We start from the raw sequence: 19,531 nt of genomic DNA, 5'->3' as shown, positions 1-19,531 counted from the left end.
TGCCTGCAATAAGACTCCATACTATTGATTGACAAAGGACACCTAATATGCTTCAGCAAAAGTAGAAGAATAATTGCTTTATTTTCCCTTAATGCTAACCAATGGGACCCTGTAAGTTGTCTTTTTATTACTGGGAATAAAGCCAGAATTAAATTTGCCCCCAAATTACTGATTGTGAATTAAATATAATTACCATTCTTCAGATCAGCCTCTTAATTTTCCACATGTATTAAGTATTTTGTTTATTGACAAAATGTATTACAAAATCTATTTAGGGCTAGTGCCAGTTTTTAAAATTTCAGAACCAGACCTATACAAGTGTTCCCATTGGTTTGAGTAACCATTAAGCACTTAGTTAGTTCATACAACAGAACACAGGCTCTGGGGTCAGAATATTTGAGTTCAATATCTGTCTTTACTATTTCCTTGCTTTATGACCTTGGGCAAGTCACTCAACCTCTCTACATCTCTATTTCTTTAACTGGAAAGTGGGGATTACAGAAATATTTCTCCAACTGGTAACACTCTTTAAATATTATCTTGTATTAAGACTATGATGATTATTCATACATATGCACTATATCTCAACTTTATTCCCAGGGTCCCTACTAGGAGAAGAAAAGCCAATCTCTGAATGTAATGATTGCAGTTTTCATATTGAGAATTTAATGTTCATTAGTGGCATCTGATATAGTGGTTCATTGTTGCCCCTGTCATTGTCTTTTCCTAAAGGGTCTTTCCCACCTCCCCATCCATTGACCACACCACCTCCAGAGTGAGCTTCCAAAATCGTCTGATCCTGCCTATATCACACTTAGACCCTTTCTTTGGATTCTGTAGTGTAAGTCCTTTCCGTAATCAGATCCTTTCCTGCCTCTCTAGCTCCACTCCCTCTGCCCTCTTCAAAGACTACTCTCAAAATATATTTCTTTTACCTTATCGCATTTTCTTCGTCAGCCTCCTGGATTCTGAAATGCTGCTTGTTCTCCCGTGTTGACCTTGTTTGACATTCACTACTCTCTACTTGATGACGTCAGTGATTCTATCACCAGCGCTGCTGCCTAAGGCTGCCCTTGATAAGCTCCTGTATGGACTCCACCAATCTAGGACTGTCCACCTTTTTATTACCCTGCTTTTCTTAGCCTTCCAACAAATGAGTGAGATTTTCCCCAGAGTTCAGTATAGTTTAATGAGCAGGATCCACTTTGTTGATTCAACAGATAAAATAAAACAAATGAAGATTTTATCTATCTACTCTGAGCTTTGCTAATTCATCCTTGCACAAATGAGAAGAAGCTTTATTGCATTCTGTGAGAACCAGATTTGGAGCTTGGCCAGTGACACAAGGTAGCGTTACATTGATGACACAACTTCTTATTTAGGAGAAGAATTTGTATTTGATAAGATCACAAATAGGTAATGGGTAGGGACTCATCAATGTATGAGGTGACTGAGTACTGATATAAATAATACAATTGACCCCGTATTTCATATTTATTATTGGATAAGTGACAGCATATGAACAAAAGTGTATACCATTTTGCCCTGGTGCACAACTACTTCAGTCATTAAATGATACTGTTTAAATAGAAAAATACTCCATTACACTATTATTCATCATTTATGAAAGAGAAACAAAAAATCTAGCAACTGACTAAAATAAAAGTTAAAAACTTTATTCTGTGGTTAAAGACTAATTCCGTGGTAGAAAAAATAAAAACATACAAATGTTAATATAGCTTGCAAATTTGCTAGGTCCAAATCTCTGCAATTGTTTTCTCCCTAAATCCTGAATTCTCTGTGGGTTTTATCTTGAAATAGGTATTTCTGCTGTAAGTCTGATAAATGATATTCCAACTCTAAAGAGCAAGCAACTGGAATGCCACATTTTTGATGCATATTTTTGCAGCACAGAGGGGATTAAATTCTAAATGTCTCAGCTGTTAAAGGCCCCTTTAGACTTGCCCAAAATGAAGAACAAAGAAGGAAAAAATTTTCCCTAAAGCAGTTCATCAGATCTATTTGGGCACAGTGACATCCTCTCAGAGCTTGTATGGATAAGTTGCGCTGAATAGTTCAAGGGTGTGCAGCTGCTTGGAGTATTTGCGAAAAAGAATTCTGTAAGTTTTCGTCATGCGTTCATGTGGGCTGGCCAATGCTCACCAACTGCCTAATGTCCAGCAAGGCTGTGACAACTGGTAGTTATATCATAATAATAACATCTTCCAATTTTGAGTGTTCACATTGTGCCCGGTACTGTGCTCTGCATTTTCCACCCATTGTATCATTTAATGTTCACACTTCTGATCTTAGAGGAATGACTTATTAAATTTATGCTTTTTTTTTGCAGTATGGAAAGTTTGTTGAGCTGAGTGTTATATGTTGTAAACTTGACAAGTACTTACTACTGTTTTTTTCTTACCTAATTGATGGTCATTGGATCTAGGAGATGCGCTGAGTACTTGAATAAATGCAGCAGTGATCACTTCCATAAACAAATTGTTAGACATAGAACACGTGTAACCAGGTAGTTTTCTAATTTGTTGAGTGTTGATGGACTCAAAACAGTTATAGAACAAGCCACTGATGGACTAAACTTAAGTCAGATAACTGGAACAAGATGTTGTGGTGTGTTAAATGGCAATTTCAAGTAAAATGAAGTGATTGATACATTTTTCACTTGACTGAAAAGTGAAGAATATTTTGGGATTATAAAACATAGCACTTTTATGCATTTATCCTTTCATTATCCTAATGTAAGGACTGAATATATTTGGCTTATTATTTTTTGTTTTGTGATTTGAACCCCATCTACATCCCTAGCATCATCTCCCACCAAATACAGTCTATGTACTCTTCCTACCAAATGACTTGCAGGTTTCTGACCAAATCAAGGCCTTTCAAACTTCTGTGCCTTAGTCTATGCTGTTCCCTCAGCCCGGAATGCTCTTCCCATCTCCACCTGTCCAACTCCTCCTCATTCTTCCAGACTCCATTTGAATACTATGACCTCAAACAAGCATTCCCTGAACTGTCCCATGCACATCCCTCACCCCATTCCCCAGGGCTGCCACGGTGTCCTGTGCATACCTCCATTACCTCACTTGGTATCGTTTGATATGTGGTACTATACTTTTCTGTTTACTTGCCACTGCACTAAGTTGTGACTCTTTGGAAGCATGGTCTGTCTTTTGTGGTTTTATTTCTGTTTTTCAGCACCTCACCAAGTCTGTACAGAGTATGGCCTCAATGAGCAATTGTGACTTGAAGGAGTGAATACATTCACATATGTCACCCATATCAGTATTTTGCTACTTCCCCAACTCCGCATCCCTGCCACAAACACACGCACCCTTCTCACCGCGTTCTGGTGTGTGTAGATTTCAAAAAGCCTTATCCATCATTTTTGTTGTAATTGCTGAAGCTCACGGTCATGATCTGGCAGAAGTGACTACGGTAGGCCCCTCTTAGCAAATGGAAGATTCATTCCAAGACCCCCAGTGGAGGCCTGAAACCAGATAGTATTGAACTCTATATATACTATGTTTTTTCCTATACATGCATACCTTCGATAAAGTTTAATTTATAAATTAGGCCCAGTAAGAGATTAATGGCACTTTGGGCCATTATTAAGTAAAATAAGTGTTTCTTGAACACAAGCACAAGATATTGCAACAATGAATCTGATATCTGAAATGGCTGCTAAGTGACTGAGATGGCTACTAAGTGACTAATGGGTGGGTAGCATATATGGTGTGGATCCGCTGGACAAAGGGTTGATTCACGTCCTGGACAGGAGGGAGAGGGACAGCCCAAGATTTCATCACACTACTGAGAATGCACAATTTAAAACTTATGAATTATTTCTGGAATTTTCCATTTAATATTTTCGGACTACAGTTGACCGTGGGTAACTGAAACCAGAGAAAGCAAACCTGCGGATAAGTGGGGACTACTGTACTTGAAGAATACACATTCATGTTGAGTCCTGTTGTCCTTGTCACCTAGAACACAGAACGTGCTTGAAGTTATACCTTTTCTAGCGAAATTTCAGTGTGGTTTTATACCAGCACTGTGAGAATGCTTTCATGCTAAACAAAAATGTGGAAGCATGAAGAAAGGCAAAGAGGCAGGTCCGGGCAGCACAACCGACATTGGGCTGGAAGCCTGAGCCATGAAAGGAGCACCTCTGCCCACCGCAGCCTATGATTCAGATCGAGCACAGAGGAGAGGGGTCTGGCTTCCTCGTTCCATTTGCTCCTCTCCTCCTCTCTGAGCTCATTACTTGCTTCCCTTTGATAGAACATGAGAGGCAAACATGGATTACCAGGGAGAAGGCTTTTACAACTGTGATTTCATTCCATTTTGAAGTTTCTCTCAAAACGGTTGATTTATTTTCCTCTCATGTATGCATTATGTATGTGTTGCTGGGCACAATCAGGAATTCAGAAAGGCCCTCCATACCTTTGTCCCCAACTCCCCAGCCATGCAATGCAATGCGGCAACCAAGAGAACGAGAGAGTTGTGCTGGGCTCGGGAATAGACAAAGGCACAGATCCCATCTGGGTCTCCTTCAAAGCAAGCTGCTGTTTTGCAACAAGCTACCAGATGGCAATAAAAAAGGTTCTTACCTGTTTACTTAATGGGTGACTGGCCTCTTTGCTTTTATTTAGCCGTCTGTTGTGGTCCATGTCCCTTTAAACTTGTAAGATCCATCACCGCATTTACGCTGTTACCTTGACACATTGCGACGCTGTGGACATAATGATTCCACAGAGGAGCAAATTAAAACGGTTTTTCATGATTAGAAGGTTAAATGAGGTAAGGCTGTGGTCGTTGGTGGTGAGATAAGGGGTTCTGAGGAGGCAGAACGCAAGGGACTTTCAGGTGATTGGAAAATTAGGCTGGCTAGACAGAGGGCTGGGGCTTTTACAAATTACGGGAACTGAACAAGAGCGAGGACTTCCTTTGGGTGTTTCTGACTTCTGGGGGCTTCTTCTAGTGCCCTTACAGAGACTGTGACCGTGGGCCCAGGGAGGACACAGGGGTGCTTTGGGGTCTTTTCTCTTTTGGGACATTCTGTGGAGAGTAAAAAGAAGCTGATTCCTCCAGGAAGTGGTAAGCTGAAAACACAACAACAGCAAACATTCAGTCATTCCCAGCAAGTTATCTGGCTTCTTTAAGTTTGAAGAAGAATCAGGGGCCAAGCCCAACTTCAGGAAGGAATATTTCATTGTGTCTTCACCCTGGACTTTAAGCTGGAGTTGTTCCTGATGCCTGCGCTCAGCTCTGCTCTTTCTTCTTGCTGTAGACTTGACCTTCCGCCTGACTCCTTGACGGCTCCACCCAGTTGACCCACCAATCCCCAAAAACTAGGACTTAGAAAGCCAAGGGCTTTATCTTCTCACTCTCTTAAATCAATTCCTGCTCCAGCCGCTCTGTTTTCTCCTGATATGACCAGTATTATTGCAGTTACCTAGACTCAGAATCTCAGGCATCTCTGAATTTTCTGTCTGCTGCTTCAGTTCAATCAGTAGCCAAGTTTTCTTCCTTCCCCTAAATTGAGTTTCTCCTGTGTTTTTCTGCCTTTTTATGCTCCCTGCCACTGCTCTAGTTTCTACCCCTCATTACCTCTGGCCTGACCCATTGGAATAGCCTCCTTACTACTTGCTGCCTACCTTCAGTTTCTCCTTGATCTAAAGTGTCTTAAATACTGGCGTTTAAATATAACAGTCACCTTTAAAAAAATAAAATAGACAAACAAACAACAATCTCCTTTGCTGTTCCATCGCCTAGCAAACTGAGTAGACTTCTCAGCTTGATATCTGAGGTGGTCCACCATCAAGTTATCATTTGTGTTTCCAGCTTTTTCTCCTTCTCTGTGCCCTGGTAAGACAAAGTGCTATGTGGCTATGAATAACCCATGTTTTCTTGCCTCCTTGACATATTCCCTCTCCCTAGAAAGCTCTGCTTACCCACCTCTACCAATTAAAACTCATGTGTTTTATCAAGCTCGAGCTGAGATGCATCTCTGCTTTCCCCTACCCCAGGCAGGTGCAGCTGCTCCTGATCTTGTTCCATGGCAACACATTTAGGGGGATGTACTTATGTTGCTTGGCATGGATTTTTTTCCTACTCTTATTGTTAGATTTTTGAATCTTACTTTTGCATATCCTTAGCACAGGCAAAGTTTTCTGCCTGTAGAGGGTACTAGATAAAGAAACAGAATAATAATTGATGATTAGACTGTGTCTATAAGAATGTAAAAAATCCATCCATTCATTCGTTCATTCACTCAAGTATTCGCTGGGTGCCTACAGTATGTAAGGTACTGTGTAAAGGACCTGGGATAGAGATCAAAATGACATGGTACATCCCAGGATTCACAATGACATTGAGGAAAAGTCACGTAAATATACAAACTCAATGTACAACAACAGAAGGGCCTTCCAGGTATGGGAGTGGTGGGACTTCTTACCTCTCTTAGGGTGGATATGTTGGGGATGAAGAGATGATGGTGGGGAGGGAACTGAGCACTTAGGAAGGGCTTCCTATAGTTAAGAATGTCCAGTTTGGGTTTTGAAAACTGTATAGGAGTTTTCAAGGAAGATAGAGAGGTGTAAGGAAGGGTAGGGATGGAATAGAAAGATAATCCAAGAAAGCTCTCTGCTTGCTCTCGGAGGCCCAGTGCACTAAGGCAACCTGGTCACCAAATGATTATTTTCTGTCTCCAAGTGAAATGTCCTAAAGGCAGAGTCCTTTGAAAGAAAAAGAGAGAGGAATAAAGAAACCTCCCTTTTTGGCTGCTTTTGGTTGAAAGTCATTCATTCTTTTTTTTTCTTGTTTGAATGTTTTGTAGAGAAAGTCTGTGATTGCAGTGAGCTTCATAGCCGCGTTCCTCTTCCTGCTGGTTGTGCGCCTTGTAAATGAAGTGAATTTCCCATTGCTACTAAACTGCTTTGGACAACCTGGTACAAAATGGATACCGTTCTCCTACACATACAGGCGGCCCCTTCGAACTCACTATGGATACATAAATGTGAGGACGCAAGAGGTAAGACCTCAGGGGATTACCTAGGATTTGAAGATATCCATGGTAACAGCTTTTCTTTAGGAGCAAGATGGCTTCCGATCACTGAACTTACTCTTTCTGCCCCAGTGAGCTGCTTTGGGTCCCTGACATTTTCTGTTTTCTCATTCTTAGACATTTGCTGACACATGTCTAAAGTCTGCTGCCCCTCCTACATCAAATCTTCTGATTCACTTGCTTCATGTGGAGTTGAGGAAGCAATTATCTGTTTTCCTGGTGGTTTGTGGCATAACATACATATCTTTCCATTTAGGAACTCTGATCAGCAGTTACCAGCTGGAGAACTGGCTGGCTTTAATTTCTGGAGGTCAACTGGTTGGGGACAGCTCTTTGTAGAACTGCAGAAAGGCATTTATACTCTTTAAAACTCTGTAATCCTTAGACCTGGAGCTAGAAAAGGCCAAGCTGATTTTAAAATTCTCAGTGGCTGCAGAGATAATGGGATTTAAAGAGTTTCCAAATTTAAAGGGGTTAAAATAATTTAAATCCTATAACCACTGAACCTCTAGATCTTTGTAGCCAATTGGTGGTATGGGAGAGGATGGAGGTATATCAACAACTAGAAACTGAACACAATGTTAGCACTTTTGCAAGCAAGGATTTGTGTCATGGAGGGAAGTAAAAAAAAAATGAACCTCACAAAATGTGTGAAGTATAGAGAAATGGTTAATAAAATTGTTGTCATTTCTATGGTGTGGGATAAATGTGAGGTTAATATTCATAGATGCAAACTCCTGTTTGAAGTTGTTGGTAACGAAGGTACAGGTCACCAGTGTGTCTACATCGCTGGAAGAATTTTAGATCAGATCTCATTGAAAGGTCGTTTTGTAAAGACACTGGAGAGGAAAGTCATGCACAGAATGCTACTCCTGTTCTGAGTGTTATTCTTAGCATCCAGGGAGGGATGCTGAAAGCAGGCTTGGTTCATTCCCTTTTGTAGGCAATATCATACCTGACTCATTGCTTCTAGTTAATTTGATTATTTGAAAATTGTTTCTGTATCTGCAGGATTTACAGGCTTTTTATTAGACCTTTATAGTTAAAAGAAAAAGGCACCATTAATAACATATAAATTCTTAGGAGCCTTGCTTGATGTTTATCCTTTAATTGGTTTTAAATTAATTTTTTAAAAAGTGTCCATTGTTTGAATTTGTTGCCTGTCTTAATAAATTGATTACTTATATAAAAATGTATCTCTTAGAGAATAGTTTGTCTCACTCTCGTCTCTTGTTACTTTTATTTCTGGCTGTCATTTAATATTCTATAACTCCACTGGATCGTGTTAATCATTTCACAAGGGCCTGTCACAGGCAGAAAATGAAACATGTGGCTGAAGTGTCTCACGAATTACTCTCATGAGGGAAATCCCACCAAATATCAAAGACCCTTTCATTTGTTTAAATATTAATGGATGGATTTTGGAGTGTTAAGGGAAAACTGATCTAAAGATGGAGTTATCTAATTAGTCATATTAACCAGGCTAGCTTTGAAATTCTTTTGGTATAGTTTTACTACAATGAATTTACCAAGGGATGTTGGCCATCATCTTGCTCCTGCAGAGGTTATTTCTTGGGGGAAGCATGATCACTGGAAAGAGTTTTTAGGCTTTGGAGGCACACAGGCATGGTTTGGTGCCAGTTCTGACACTTAAAAAATAGGGACAACAACGTCAACTAGCAAAGGTATTATGAGGATTAAGTAGGACAAAGTGCATGAGGTGCCCAGTTCCAAATTGATGTTCAATGAATGAGTTTCTTTTTCTTCCCCTATACTTATCAGTTATGATATGAAATGTTCAGTATGAATAATACCAAAATACCAAAGTCCAGAGTATGAGACTTAAATTTTAAAGAATCTGGACTCAGGGCAGTAAACACATGAAGGAGTTCCCAAGCTCATTAAAAATCAGGGTTTTGCAAATTAAAACCACAATGAGAGGGGGAAAAAAGCACAAGGAGGTATCACTACACACTAAATACCAAATTAGCAAAAAATTAAGAATCTGACAATACCAGATGTTGGAGAGGATGTGAAACAACAAGAACTCTTATGCATTAGTAGGGGGTGTATAAATTAGAACAACCACTTTTAAACAAACAGCTTCCTGAGTGGAGTTGAACATCTGCATACCCCATACCCCAGCATTTCCAGTCGTCGATATATTCAGTAGAGACACTCATGAGCACATGCACTGGGAGGCATGGACAGCGTGTATGGAAGCACTGTTCGTAACAGCTAGAAGCTGGAAGCAACCCAAATGTCTATAAGTAGAAGAATGGATTAAAATTGTGCTGCATACACTGGAATACCATACAGCAATGACAACGTGGAAACTGTAGCTATATGTGACAACATGGCTGAACCTTACACAAACATAATTTTGAGCAAAAGATGCAAGAATAAAAGAATACACACAGTGTGATTCCATTTATAGATCCCAGGAAGAAGCAAAACTAAATGATGTTGCTTAGGGACATATATAGAAGGTAAAACTAAAAAGGAAGGGCCGGCCCCGTGGCTTAGCGGTTAAGTGCGTGCTCTCCGCTGCCGGCGGCCCGGGTTCGGATCCTGGGTGCGCACCGAGGCACCACTCCTCCAGCCATGCTGAGGCCGCATCCCACATACAGCAACTAGAAGGATGTGCAGCTATGACAGACAACTATGTACTGGGGCTTTGGGGGAAAAATAAATAAATAAAATCTTTAAAAAGGAAAAAAAAGCAAGAGAATTACCATCATATAAGTGAGAAGAGCAGTTACCTCTGAGAGAAATGTGTGCTTTGTGATCAGTTTGGGTTTCTGGGTTATCAGTGATATCTTATCTCTTGATCCAGTTGGAAGTTACATGGGTGTTCACATTCTAAATATTTATTAAGTATACATTTATGTTGTATGCACTTTTCTGCATGTCTATCATAATAAAAAATTAAAAATATATTCTGAGCCCAAGTAGGATAGTTATTGATCAGGATTCACACCAAACATTTCACCTAATTTAACAGCAAGAAATAACTAAAAAGAAGTAATTGGGCATTAAGCTATCTAAAACAAAGTAGAAACATTTGAAATAGGCGATTTCATTTTATGCAAAGACTAGCAGATATACAGGTAACTTATTTCCCTAGTCTATGCATGATAGAAAGAGAGGCCCCATATGGTAATATGAGCACAGATGATGAACAAAAAATTTTGAATGGAAGTTGAAGAACAACACAATAACAACCAAAGAGAATGACAGATTTTCCTCCAAACTGAAATAGTAGTAGGCTTAATTGGGAGGAAAGCAAAATTTTATGGCTCTCTACCTCCCTCCTCATTGATTTCATCTTTCCTTCTTACAGTCCCCCCACCCACCATGTCAGCGCTCCATTCTTATCCCAAATGCTCTGTGCATTGGTCCTCACCAAATGATGGCTTCAGGTGCAATCCTTCCGAGATAGTTGCATTAAATAAGACTTGGGGAGAAAAAGCCTTCAGGAGCCAAAATGATGTAGCTAAAATGATAGGTGGTAGATTTGATGTTCTAGAGCAAATAGCTTCAATAGTGACTCTCAAACCTTCCTTTAAAGGTAGCCACACGCTCCTATGTCCCTATTCACTCTATTCTAATCTGGAGAAGAGTCAATAGCCATGGCCGAGCTGAGTTAAGTGATCACCAAGCTGATATATTTATTTTAAGATCTTGGTCCTTGAGGTTTCAGAAGTTTCTCAAAAGAAAGCAAATGCTTTCTAGAAACCACCGGACTTCCAAGAATTTTTTAAACATGTTGACGTGCCTGCAATGATTTCCAGACCTAGAGTATCTACAAACATGATCGTTGTTTTTTTTTTTTTTTAAAGATTTTATTTATTTTTTGCCCCCAAAGCCCCAGTAGATAGTTGTATGTCACAGCTGCACATCCTTCTAGTTGCTGTATGTGGGACTCGGCCTCAGGCTGGACAGAGAGGTGGTGCCTCGATGCGCACCCGGGATCCGAACCCCGGCCGCCAGCATCGCAGCGCGCGCACTTAACCACCAAGCCACAGGGCCGGCCAAACATGATCATTGTTGATGATGGTTTTATTGCCCGATGCTTCAGCTGGATCCGACATTGCTGCCACTAGACAAAGATTTTATGAGCAGAAATGTTTGCAAGAAAGAATGTCTCCACCACTGTCTAAAACAAAGTGGGGGTAGGAGGACAGAATTAGGTTGAAGACTTAGTGGACACCCACAGTGGTGATTGGCCATCTTTTGCCCTGTCCCCTTCCCTTTCTTAACTAGTGCAGGCTAAAGTTCTTATCTTTAGGGGAGGGGAAGTCTTGAGAAGCAGGGAAGCAAAATGAGTGCCAGCTAACTGGGTGACTGTTGAAATTCTGAAGTCTCTGCTGGCCACAGAACCCAAAATTCCTCATCAGTACTTAATGTTTGAGCTGACAACAACCAGGAGTTAGCGCCCAACCAAAGCTTGGACCTGGAGTGATTTAGTTTTCGCAACAGGCCCTATTCTCCCCCTGCGCCCTTTCCCCACCACTCCCTTTAATTCCTGACCCACTAGCTGCTCAGACTTGCTTTTTCAGGTCATTACTGTGTTAATAACACAACGCTTCATTTTAACAGGATTGAATTTGGGGGAGCCCACCTATAGTATTATGGCAGAGATACTGTATTATTATTTGACCTTGGACATAGTAAAAAGTGTATGATACCCATATGTATTTCAAAGAAAAAGACATAGCTATACTTGGCAATATCCTGTGAACTCTGCTTTCTCCTTACAAATTTTAATGATTCATTTTAAATTAATTAATTATTAATTATAGCAGCTAGGGAAGGTATTAAAGACTAAGAGACCACAGGGCTTGGTTCAAGGTAATCATTGTTTCTCTTTATTGAGATCATAGCAGATTTTGAGGAAAGAGAAGGAAATGCATTTCAGGCTAGATTCTGCTTGTAGTTTCCAGACTGTGGAAGCAGTCATTGTATTGTCTTTTTTGATGGGTGACCTGGTGTGAAGACATTGCTCAGAGCAAGCAGCCTGTAACTGATTTGCATTAACTACTAGATAAGAGAATCAAGCTCTGGCGATCAATAGGATGCCACAGCCAGATCTTCCTGGTGATCAGTGGAGGTAACAGATGTCTCCCTCAGATCTGATAAGAGAATCCTAACATGCTAGAGCTGCAGAGGATTTCTGGTATTTAAGGAAAAATGCCCTTTCAGATGGTGCCTAAAGATGTGCTAAACACAGGATTTCTAGAACATAGCGAATCAAGTTGTAGGGCTGCATATTGATTTGCTTAACAATTTAATGAGGCCGAAATATGCCTCTTTAAAAAATGAGAATGTTTTAAAGCCTCAAGTAGACTAAATAAGAATACTTAGGATAGTTGCTGTGACTGACAGGCTACACTAGCCTAATTAAAGATGTGCATAACATATTGATGTTGCAATAGAATTTCCCGAATTGTGGTTATAGCAACAATTAAGGAGCAGAGCTGACTTCCTTGGCAATAAAAGCATTCACGCCACACATTCAAATAAATGTTCACATGTAACTAAAGCTGACATGAATAGGTTTTCTATATTTGGGAATATAGCCTTTGGATTTTACGTGAGTATAGTGAGAGCAATTACATGCAAGTATATGTTCCAAAAGTTTGAAACTGATCAATTTAATTGTTAATTAAAATCTGAATAGTCACATTTGTGTAATCGTAAAGTGAAAGAAATTTCAACTATTGAATTGTTATAGAAAAGGAAAGAGCTAAATTAACATATAATAAAGATTACTTATTTGGCATTGCGTATTGGAGTCATCATTTTTAAGGTAATTTATCTTTTTCCTAAGTATGAGGGCATATATTTATGGAGTGGAGAAGAGATTATATTTCTCAGTCTAGATGTGAAATAGCAGCTCCCAAACCATGGCTGTATCTCAAGGCAATCGCTGTTCCAGAACCAAATGAGAGGGAGGGATCTCGCTGTGGGTTAGAGTAACTCCAGAAAGCTTTTGTGGGAGAGGTGAGACAGTGCGTAGAGAAGGATTGTATGGGATAGAGAGAGCAGAGAAAGGAGAGTTGAGGGAAAGAGCAAAACCAAGAGTTCAGAGGATACACTGTCCATTTTTCCTCAGCTCCGACCACTCCCAGTGAGCCAAGAGCATCTCACCAGAAGCCACAGTCAACTCCTAAAGTCGCTGCTGATCACCACTGCCTCACACTCTGCTCATCCATTTCTTACCTCTCTCTGGTTCCAGCAGTCTTAGTTCTAATCTCTCAGCTCCTCATTTTGTTTTCAAGTTAACCAGTCTTGGAGCACTCTTGCCTTGGTCCTACTGCCCCGAAAACTACATATGGGGTCAGTTCGAATAATGCTTCCCTCTGTGTACCCCTGACATGGACATGGCATCCCGTGCCCAAGGTGCCCTTGAGGCACTGCCATAGGCCTGCATGATTCTCTCACTTTCCAGAGGAGGAAATCAGACACTTCGGGGTAGTAAGTAGGCCAATCCACCTGGAATGCGACTTACTCTAGGGTATAGAAGATAGAAAATGCATCCATTGGGTAATTATGATCTATGGATGTGAATGGGATCCCCGGAAAGGGAAAAACCACACTCATACTTGCAAGACAGTAACTCATACGTACAATGTCTACCTCCATCCATATTCATGAACCAATATATACATGTATACAGAAAATACATACATACACGTATGCATGTGATATATACACATGTGCCCACAGAACAAGTTATACTTTCTTAAATACAAACATACATAGACTATATACATATATACTCTATTACATATAAAATGGTTAATGTATATAATTAGCCACTTAGGTGTATAGTGCTTCTTGTGCTTGTCTACTCTCCACCGCCCCTTTATTACAGAAATAATCCCTTCCCTTCTGACCAGAGGGATGAGCAGAAAATTCAGGCTGTTGACTGGCCAATCAAGTGATTGGTCAAGTGGTGGACACATGGCCCAATATGAGCCATTCTGGACCCTTCCCAGATTTTACTGTTTTTCTGGGTAATGCTGTGGGAAAGACTCTCTTTTCTTTGATAGTAGAGCTGTTGAGATGTGAGTCTCTGGATGTCAGTGGCTGTGTTCCCTAGAAAGAATGAGACCAAGACACTGAGAGAAGCAGAAACCAGTTGCAGAGCTAACTTGAGGGCCTGGACAGTACTCTAGTGCTGAGACCAGCCGTTCCTGAAGCCGGTCTACCCTCTCCCCTGGTTTGGGTGTATAAGCCAATAAATCCATCTTTTTCATGTCTGCTGGTTTGAAATACGTTTTAGTCACTTGCAACCAAAAGAGTCCTAGCTGATACGTACATTATACATTATAATTATTTTACAACCGAGTCTTCTGAAACTCGTCTTTAAACAAGGTGCTTCCTGGACAATGAGGAGCTACCTTTCCAAATCCATACTTCAAACCTTCTGGGAGGCCGAGCACGAGAAGACTCATCTGACAGTCCATGAGTTGGCTCAGGTGTCCACAGAGATGCATGCTGTACATCTTCCTGCTCAGAGACATATGTTTAGGAAACTAGCTTGTCCTTTTGAAGGAGGAAAGTGAAGGTCACAATTTCCCAAGGTCATAAAGCTGGAAAATAACCAGACAAGACTGATTACTTACTGAATTTCTAGTCTTACTCAACTGATAAATCATATACTTTTTTATAATTATTCAGATGAAATCTTCCCTATTGCTATGAAGCATCACCAGTCAAAATAGATTGATTTTCACTTCACAAATCACATCTGTTGTTGATGAAAGATCCATAATTATCCAGTTTTCAATGTAGTAATTGGTTGCCCAGGAAGGTATAAGGGGATGCTATTCGTTACAGAACCTTAGGTAAAAAAATGCCCATTGGCCAACTGCCGTGTTAAGTTGTTGAAGGGGCCTGTTAGAAATTCAAATAGCAAATTACCTCATTTGTGACAAGCAAACAAAAGCAAAACAAGCACCCACCAAAGAGCACCCTGATTTGAAAGTTGAAAAGGATGACAGAATGAGGGCCCCAGTAGTAAGAGTTTTGTTCAGCTTCTGTCAAGTTCCAGCTAGTAGCCTGACAGAGTAACTGGCACAAAACCATTCATCAAGTGGCAGTTAGTATTAACCATGAATATTAGTCAATCACCAAATATTTAATAAGTGCTTGCTTAGTTCCAGACCATGTGCTAAGGACCAACAATGAGCCTCACTTTAAAGAAAAATTAAGATTGGGGTTCACCAAGTAAGAGGGTGAGATAGACTTGGTTACAAGTATCCTGGGATGATACCACCTAGAGGGCATTGACGTTTCAGCAGAACAGATTTATTTCATTGCTCTTAAGAATAGTGAACGTTCAAGCAATTTCAATGAAACAATTGTATTCAATGTCTGGAAGATAATTTGTCACTAAGTAGATGGCATCAAATTGTGATTTCTCACTTTCCAGAGTAGGCTTACAAAGGCTTACTTTCAAAAGAAAAATATTCATTAAAGAATTTTTATTTCAAATGTAGCTATATGAGTCCTATGGCAAATGTTATCCCGCAAGCCTTGGGAAATGGAATATCTGGGTTAATTGAGTAATCGACTAATAAAAAATTTTTAAGTATTTGATAAATAGATTATTGATTTAAAAGGAAAATGAAATTAAGAGTTTTGGTCTTGCAATCTGGTGGTCTAAGATAACCTGACAGCTCTCCTGCTGTAACGCAAGGACGTACTGGATGAAATAGGATACATTATTTAATTTAGGATACATCTTTCTTGCCAGAAAGAAGGGAAATCTTCAGGCACCAGAAACTGAGACAGAATGGAAAGAGAGGTAAGCATGAAGGCTGATGGTGTGGTTTCCTGGGGTTTATCAGTATCAATAACTGGGGGTGGGTAATATGGAGTCTACAAGACAGAAGACGAGGCCTGGGTCCAGCAAAGACAGAGAGTGAGCCCCATCATGACCCCACCACACACACAAACCCTTACCTAAGGCTAGGCCTTTACAAATTCTGCCCTAGGGAAAGGGTAGGCTAGAACCATGAAAACTGGCACAGAGAACAGATAAGGAATCTTACTTACATCTTTGGTCTTTGGATAACAAAAAATTATCCTTGGAAATTCAAAGTGCTAGACCTGTACCCTGGTGGTCTTACAGTTTGAATTTGACTACTTGTATTTTCCAGGAACCCTGCAAGCTGAGAAGTCAACCAAAAATTTGGTCCCCAGCTAGTGAGAAACTGGGGCTAACGGGACTGAAAGTCCTCTGGAGGGTGTTCCCATAACCCAGACATGAAGGGTTCTTAAAATGCACCATTAAAAATGATAAAACACAAGGAAATGGTCTATTTATTATGATTATTCTCATGCTTTGCTATAAAAAATACTACTGCTTGATTACGATGTGTTTCCCTGTACTCAGTTGTGATGTTTCATAATACACTGCACATTTGCTCTATCATCCTCCTTGACTGAAGAATTCTGAATTCCAAAATGTACCCAGTCCAAAGGATTTGGGATAAGGGATCGTTGGAAAGTGCTTAAGCACTTCACATGCCAGTATCTCTTTTAGTCTGTATAGACAGCATACCATTTTACTGATTTAACTAATTTTCCAAGGCCCCGAATTGGTGATTCTATGCTAGTGACTGTAGTTGTCCTGTGAGGGCAAAGGGAGAGACTGAGATTGCCTTGGTCAGCAAATTCTGTTAAATGGTCCATGGAGGGTCCTTCAGTTCATCAAGTTGGAAGGTTAATTGGCTCACACTTGCTGAATCCACTACGTGCTGGGCACTCTGCTAGGCTCGGGAATTGTAAAGAAGAAAACACTTTTTGTCTAAAAGTGCAGAACATTTTTCATGTTAAATGGTAATAAGTGAGATAGAATAGTATATGTAGAAGATTATTTCAATTCTCTAAATGTGAACATAGAAAGAGTGTTTGGAGACAATACCTCAAAATATTCACTGTAGTGGTCTATGTCTGGGTGCTAAATTATAGGTGACCTTTTTCGTAAACACGTTTTTCAACAATGAGCATGTATTGCATTTATTACTAGAAAAAAATTACTGGAATCAAGTACTTTGTCTTTTAAGCAATATGTATCTGTAAAACACTCCAGAGCTGTTTCCATCATCAAAAAAATAGAATTTAAAATGTCTAGATAAATATATTGTTTGGAGTACTTTTAAAAGTGAGTACTCTCTCATTCCTTAAGTGTGGGTTGCTTATAGTGACTTCCTTCCAAAGAAAACAATGTGAAAAGGGGAAAAATAGTAATTTTACAGTACAGAAACCTGACAAACGCTACCTCAGCCAGGTGATCAAGGTCAACATCAACAGTGGTAAATCATGTTGGTAGTATGTACCCTTGGTATGTGATGACAAGGGCACTTTGCCTCTGTGGTCTTCTTCCCCCAAATCCATAACCCCTGTCTAATCATGAGAAAAACTGCAGACAAATCCAAATTGAAGGACATTCGACTAAACACCTGACCAATACTCCTCAAAACTGTCAAGGTCGTTGAAGACAAGGAAGGTCTGAGAAACTACTACAGCAAGAGGATGCTAAGGAGACATGACTGCTAACTGTAATGTAGTATCCTAGATGAGATTTTGGGAGAGAAAAAGGACATTAGGTCAAAACTAAGAAAAGCTCAATAAAGTATGGACTTTACTTAATAATAACTTACCAACATTGGTTCATTAATTATAATAAATGCATTATACTACATTTATAGTATTTTTGATAGATTTTGGTAATAGGGGAAACTGGATGTGGGGTATATGAGAACTCTCTGTATTGTCTTCTCAAATTTTCTGTAATCTACAACTATTCTAAAATAAAAAATTTATTTTAAACAATGGCTTTAGGTTTTTGTACTGTGTATCTAGAAGGTTGGAATTGCCCTTAACTGTGATGGGGAAGACTGCAGAAGGAGGTGGTTCAAAATAATTTGAAGTATATATCCTAGTCCAGCTCCATAGAGAAGGGACATCTAAGACAAATGCATTGTAAATACATCATTGTTTTAATTTTCTGTACTGAATACAATAGATACTTTTGGGAAAAGTGAGTATTCTAGAAATAATTCCTGCCTTGTCTTCAAAAAGCTTATGAAATACAAGTCCTTCAAAGATTCTCCCAAGAACACACGTGGAAGTCAGTGTGAGCTTTTAAATTACTCTTAGCTGTACTCATGCACTTCAGCAGTTTCTTCTGTTGTAATGCAGCCCAGTTTTTGGCAATGTAAATTATTTGTGGAATTCCTAGGAAGGAAAGGTACAAAGTAAATAACTTTTTGGTGGTTCTGTATGGTATTGTATTTTGTCAATAACTCTTTCTAATAAGGTTCAATAATATTTATCGGATTGAGGACACTTAGCTATCTTTCGGTTATCTTTCCCAAAGCTTACAGGACAACTTTCAGCCTGTCTCCAGAAGATGGTAACAATAACATAACAGTAATAATAATAATGATGATGATGATGATAGTAAGCCAGCACATACAGTGTTTACTGAGTGCAGACCCTGCTCTAAATGCTTTACATATACTAATTTATTTAAACCTCATAACATAACTAATAAGTAGGTAGTATCATCATCCCATTTTACAGATGAGGAAACAGAGGCACAGAAAGGTTAAGTAACTTGTCCAAGATTACGTTGTCTCTAAGTGGAGTTACTGAGATTTGAACCCTGGCTCCAGAGTCTCTGCTCTTAACCACCACATATACTGCCTCTTGTAATAATAGCTAACACTTCTATAGAGTAACCCCGTCTCTGCTATGGAAGGACTTGTAAAACTTGGAGATAAGGAGAGGGTCTGTTTTCTTACTCAAAAAATGCCTCTTCCTCATTTCTTATGTATGCTAGAGATGAGCAAATGCTAACAGAAGCATTTTGATAATTTCAAAATGTCCTGTATAGGTAACTTTGTCTCTAGTTTTAATATGTGAAAGTACTGTTATATTTTTCTGATCTTTGTTGTTTCTCCCAAAAGCCTTGAGACAGAAATAGTTTCATTTACATATCCTGTTATGCATTCATTTTCTATTTAGTCTTTCTCTATATGCAAAGGTATGTATGAAGTTGTAATCGTGGTGTATATAAAAATGTATGTATATTTTTTACATTGCTAACCATTTATCGTTACACTATTTATTCTATGATATTTTCTTTCCCTTTGTTTCGGGAAGCCCATTTCATGTATATATATGTATTTTTCATTAGCTCTATTTTTGTCCTCATTATTTTGGTTCATTGATCAACATTTATATTTTTTTGTAAATACTATTTTTTAAATTATTATTCTGTGTGGGATTAGACTTGCTTCCTCTTTGCTCACCTTTTTTTCCCAGACTTAATAAATTCACCTCTATATCATTTTGTTGAACAAAGTGAAAAGTCTTGATTGTATCAGACAACTATTTGCATAACAGTGCTGTGTAACAAAT

General features: G+C 39.3%; 1 protein-coding gene and 1 long non-coding RNA gene across 7 annotated transcripts in view; one reads left to right on the top strand and one right to left on the bottom strand.

Annotated features, from left to right (window-relative positions):
• The window catches only part of ST6GALNAC3 (ST6 N-acetylgalactosaminide alpha-2,6-sialyltransferase 3), a 501,982-nt gene that overhangs the window by 205,443 nt on the left and 277,008 nt on the right, over positions 1-19,531 (top strand). For 5 of the 6 annotated variants that reach the window (XM_014788276.2, XM_014788277.2, XM_087448831.1 and 2 more), the window contains exon 2: positions 6,860-7,054. In XM_014788276.2, coding sequence (XP_014643762.1) covers positions 6,860-7,054 — 195 coding nt within the window. Of the gene's footprint in view, positions 1-6,859; positions 7,055-15,854; positions 15,906-19,531 lie in introns of all 6 variants that reach the window. The other variant, XM_087448844.1, reaches the window with a different exon arrangement.
• LOC147918080 (uncharacterized) overlaps positions 13,913-19,531 on the bottom strand; it is an 84,242-nt gene continuing 78,623 nt past the window's right edge. The window contains exon 3 of the long non-coding RNA XR_015556352.1: positions 13,913-14,688. This is a non-coding gene — a long non-coding RNA (uncharacterized LOC147918080). The remainder of the gene's footprint in view (positions 14,689-19,531) is intronic.

Source organism: Ceratotherium simum, chromosome 2 (genome assembly GCF_057802395.1).
Source record: "Ceratotherium simum simum isolate JZ-2026a chromosome 2, ASM5780239v1, whole genome shotgun sequence".
Lineage (NCBI taxonomy): Eukaryota > Metazoa > Chordata > Mammalia > Perissodactyla > Rhinocerotidae > Ceratotherium > Ceratotherium simum.
Note: the sequence above shows the minus strand (reverse complement) of the source record. Positions and strands in the feature narration are given on the sequence as shown.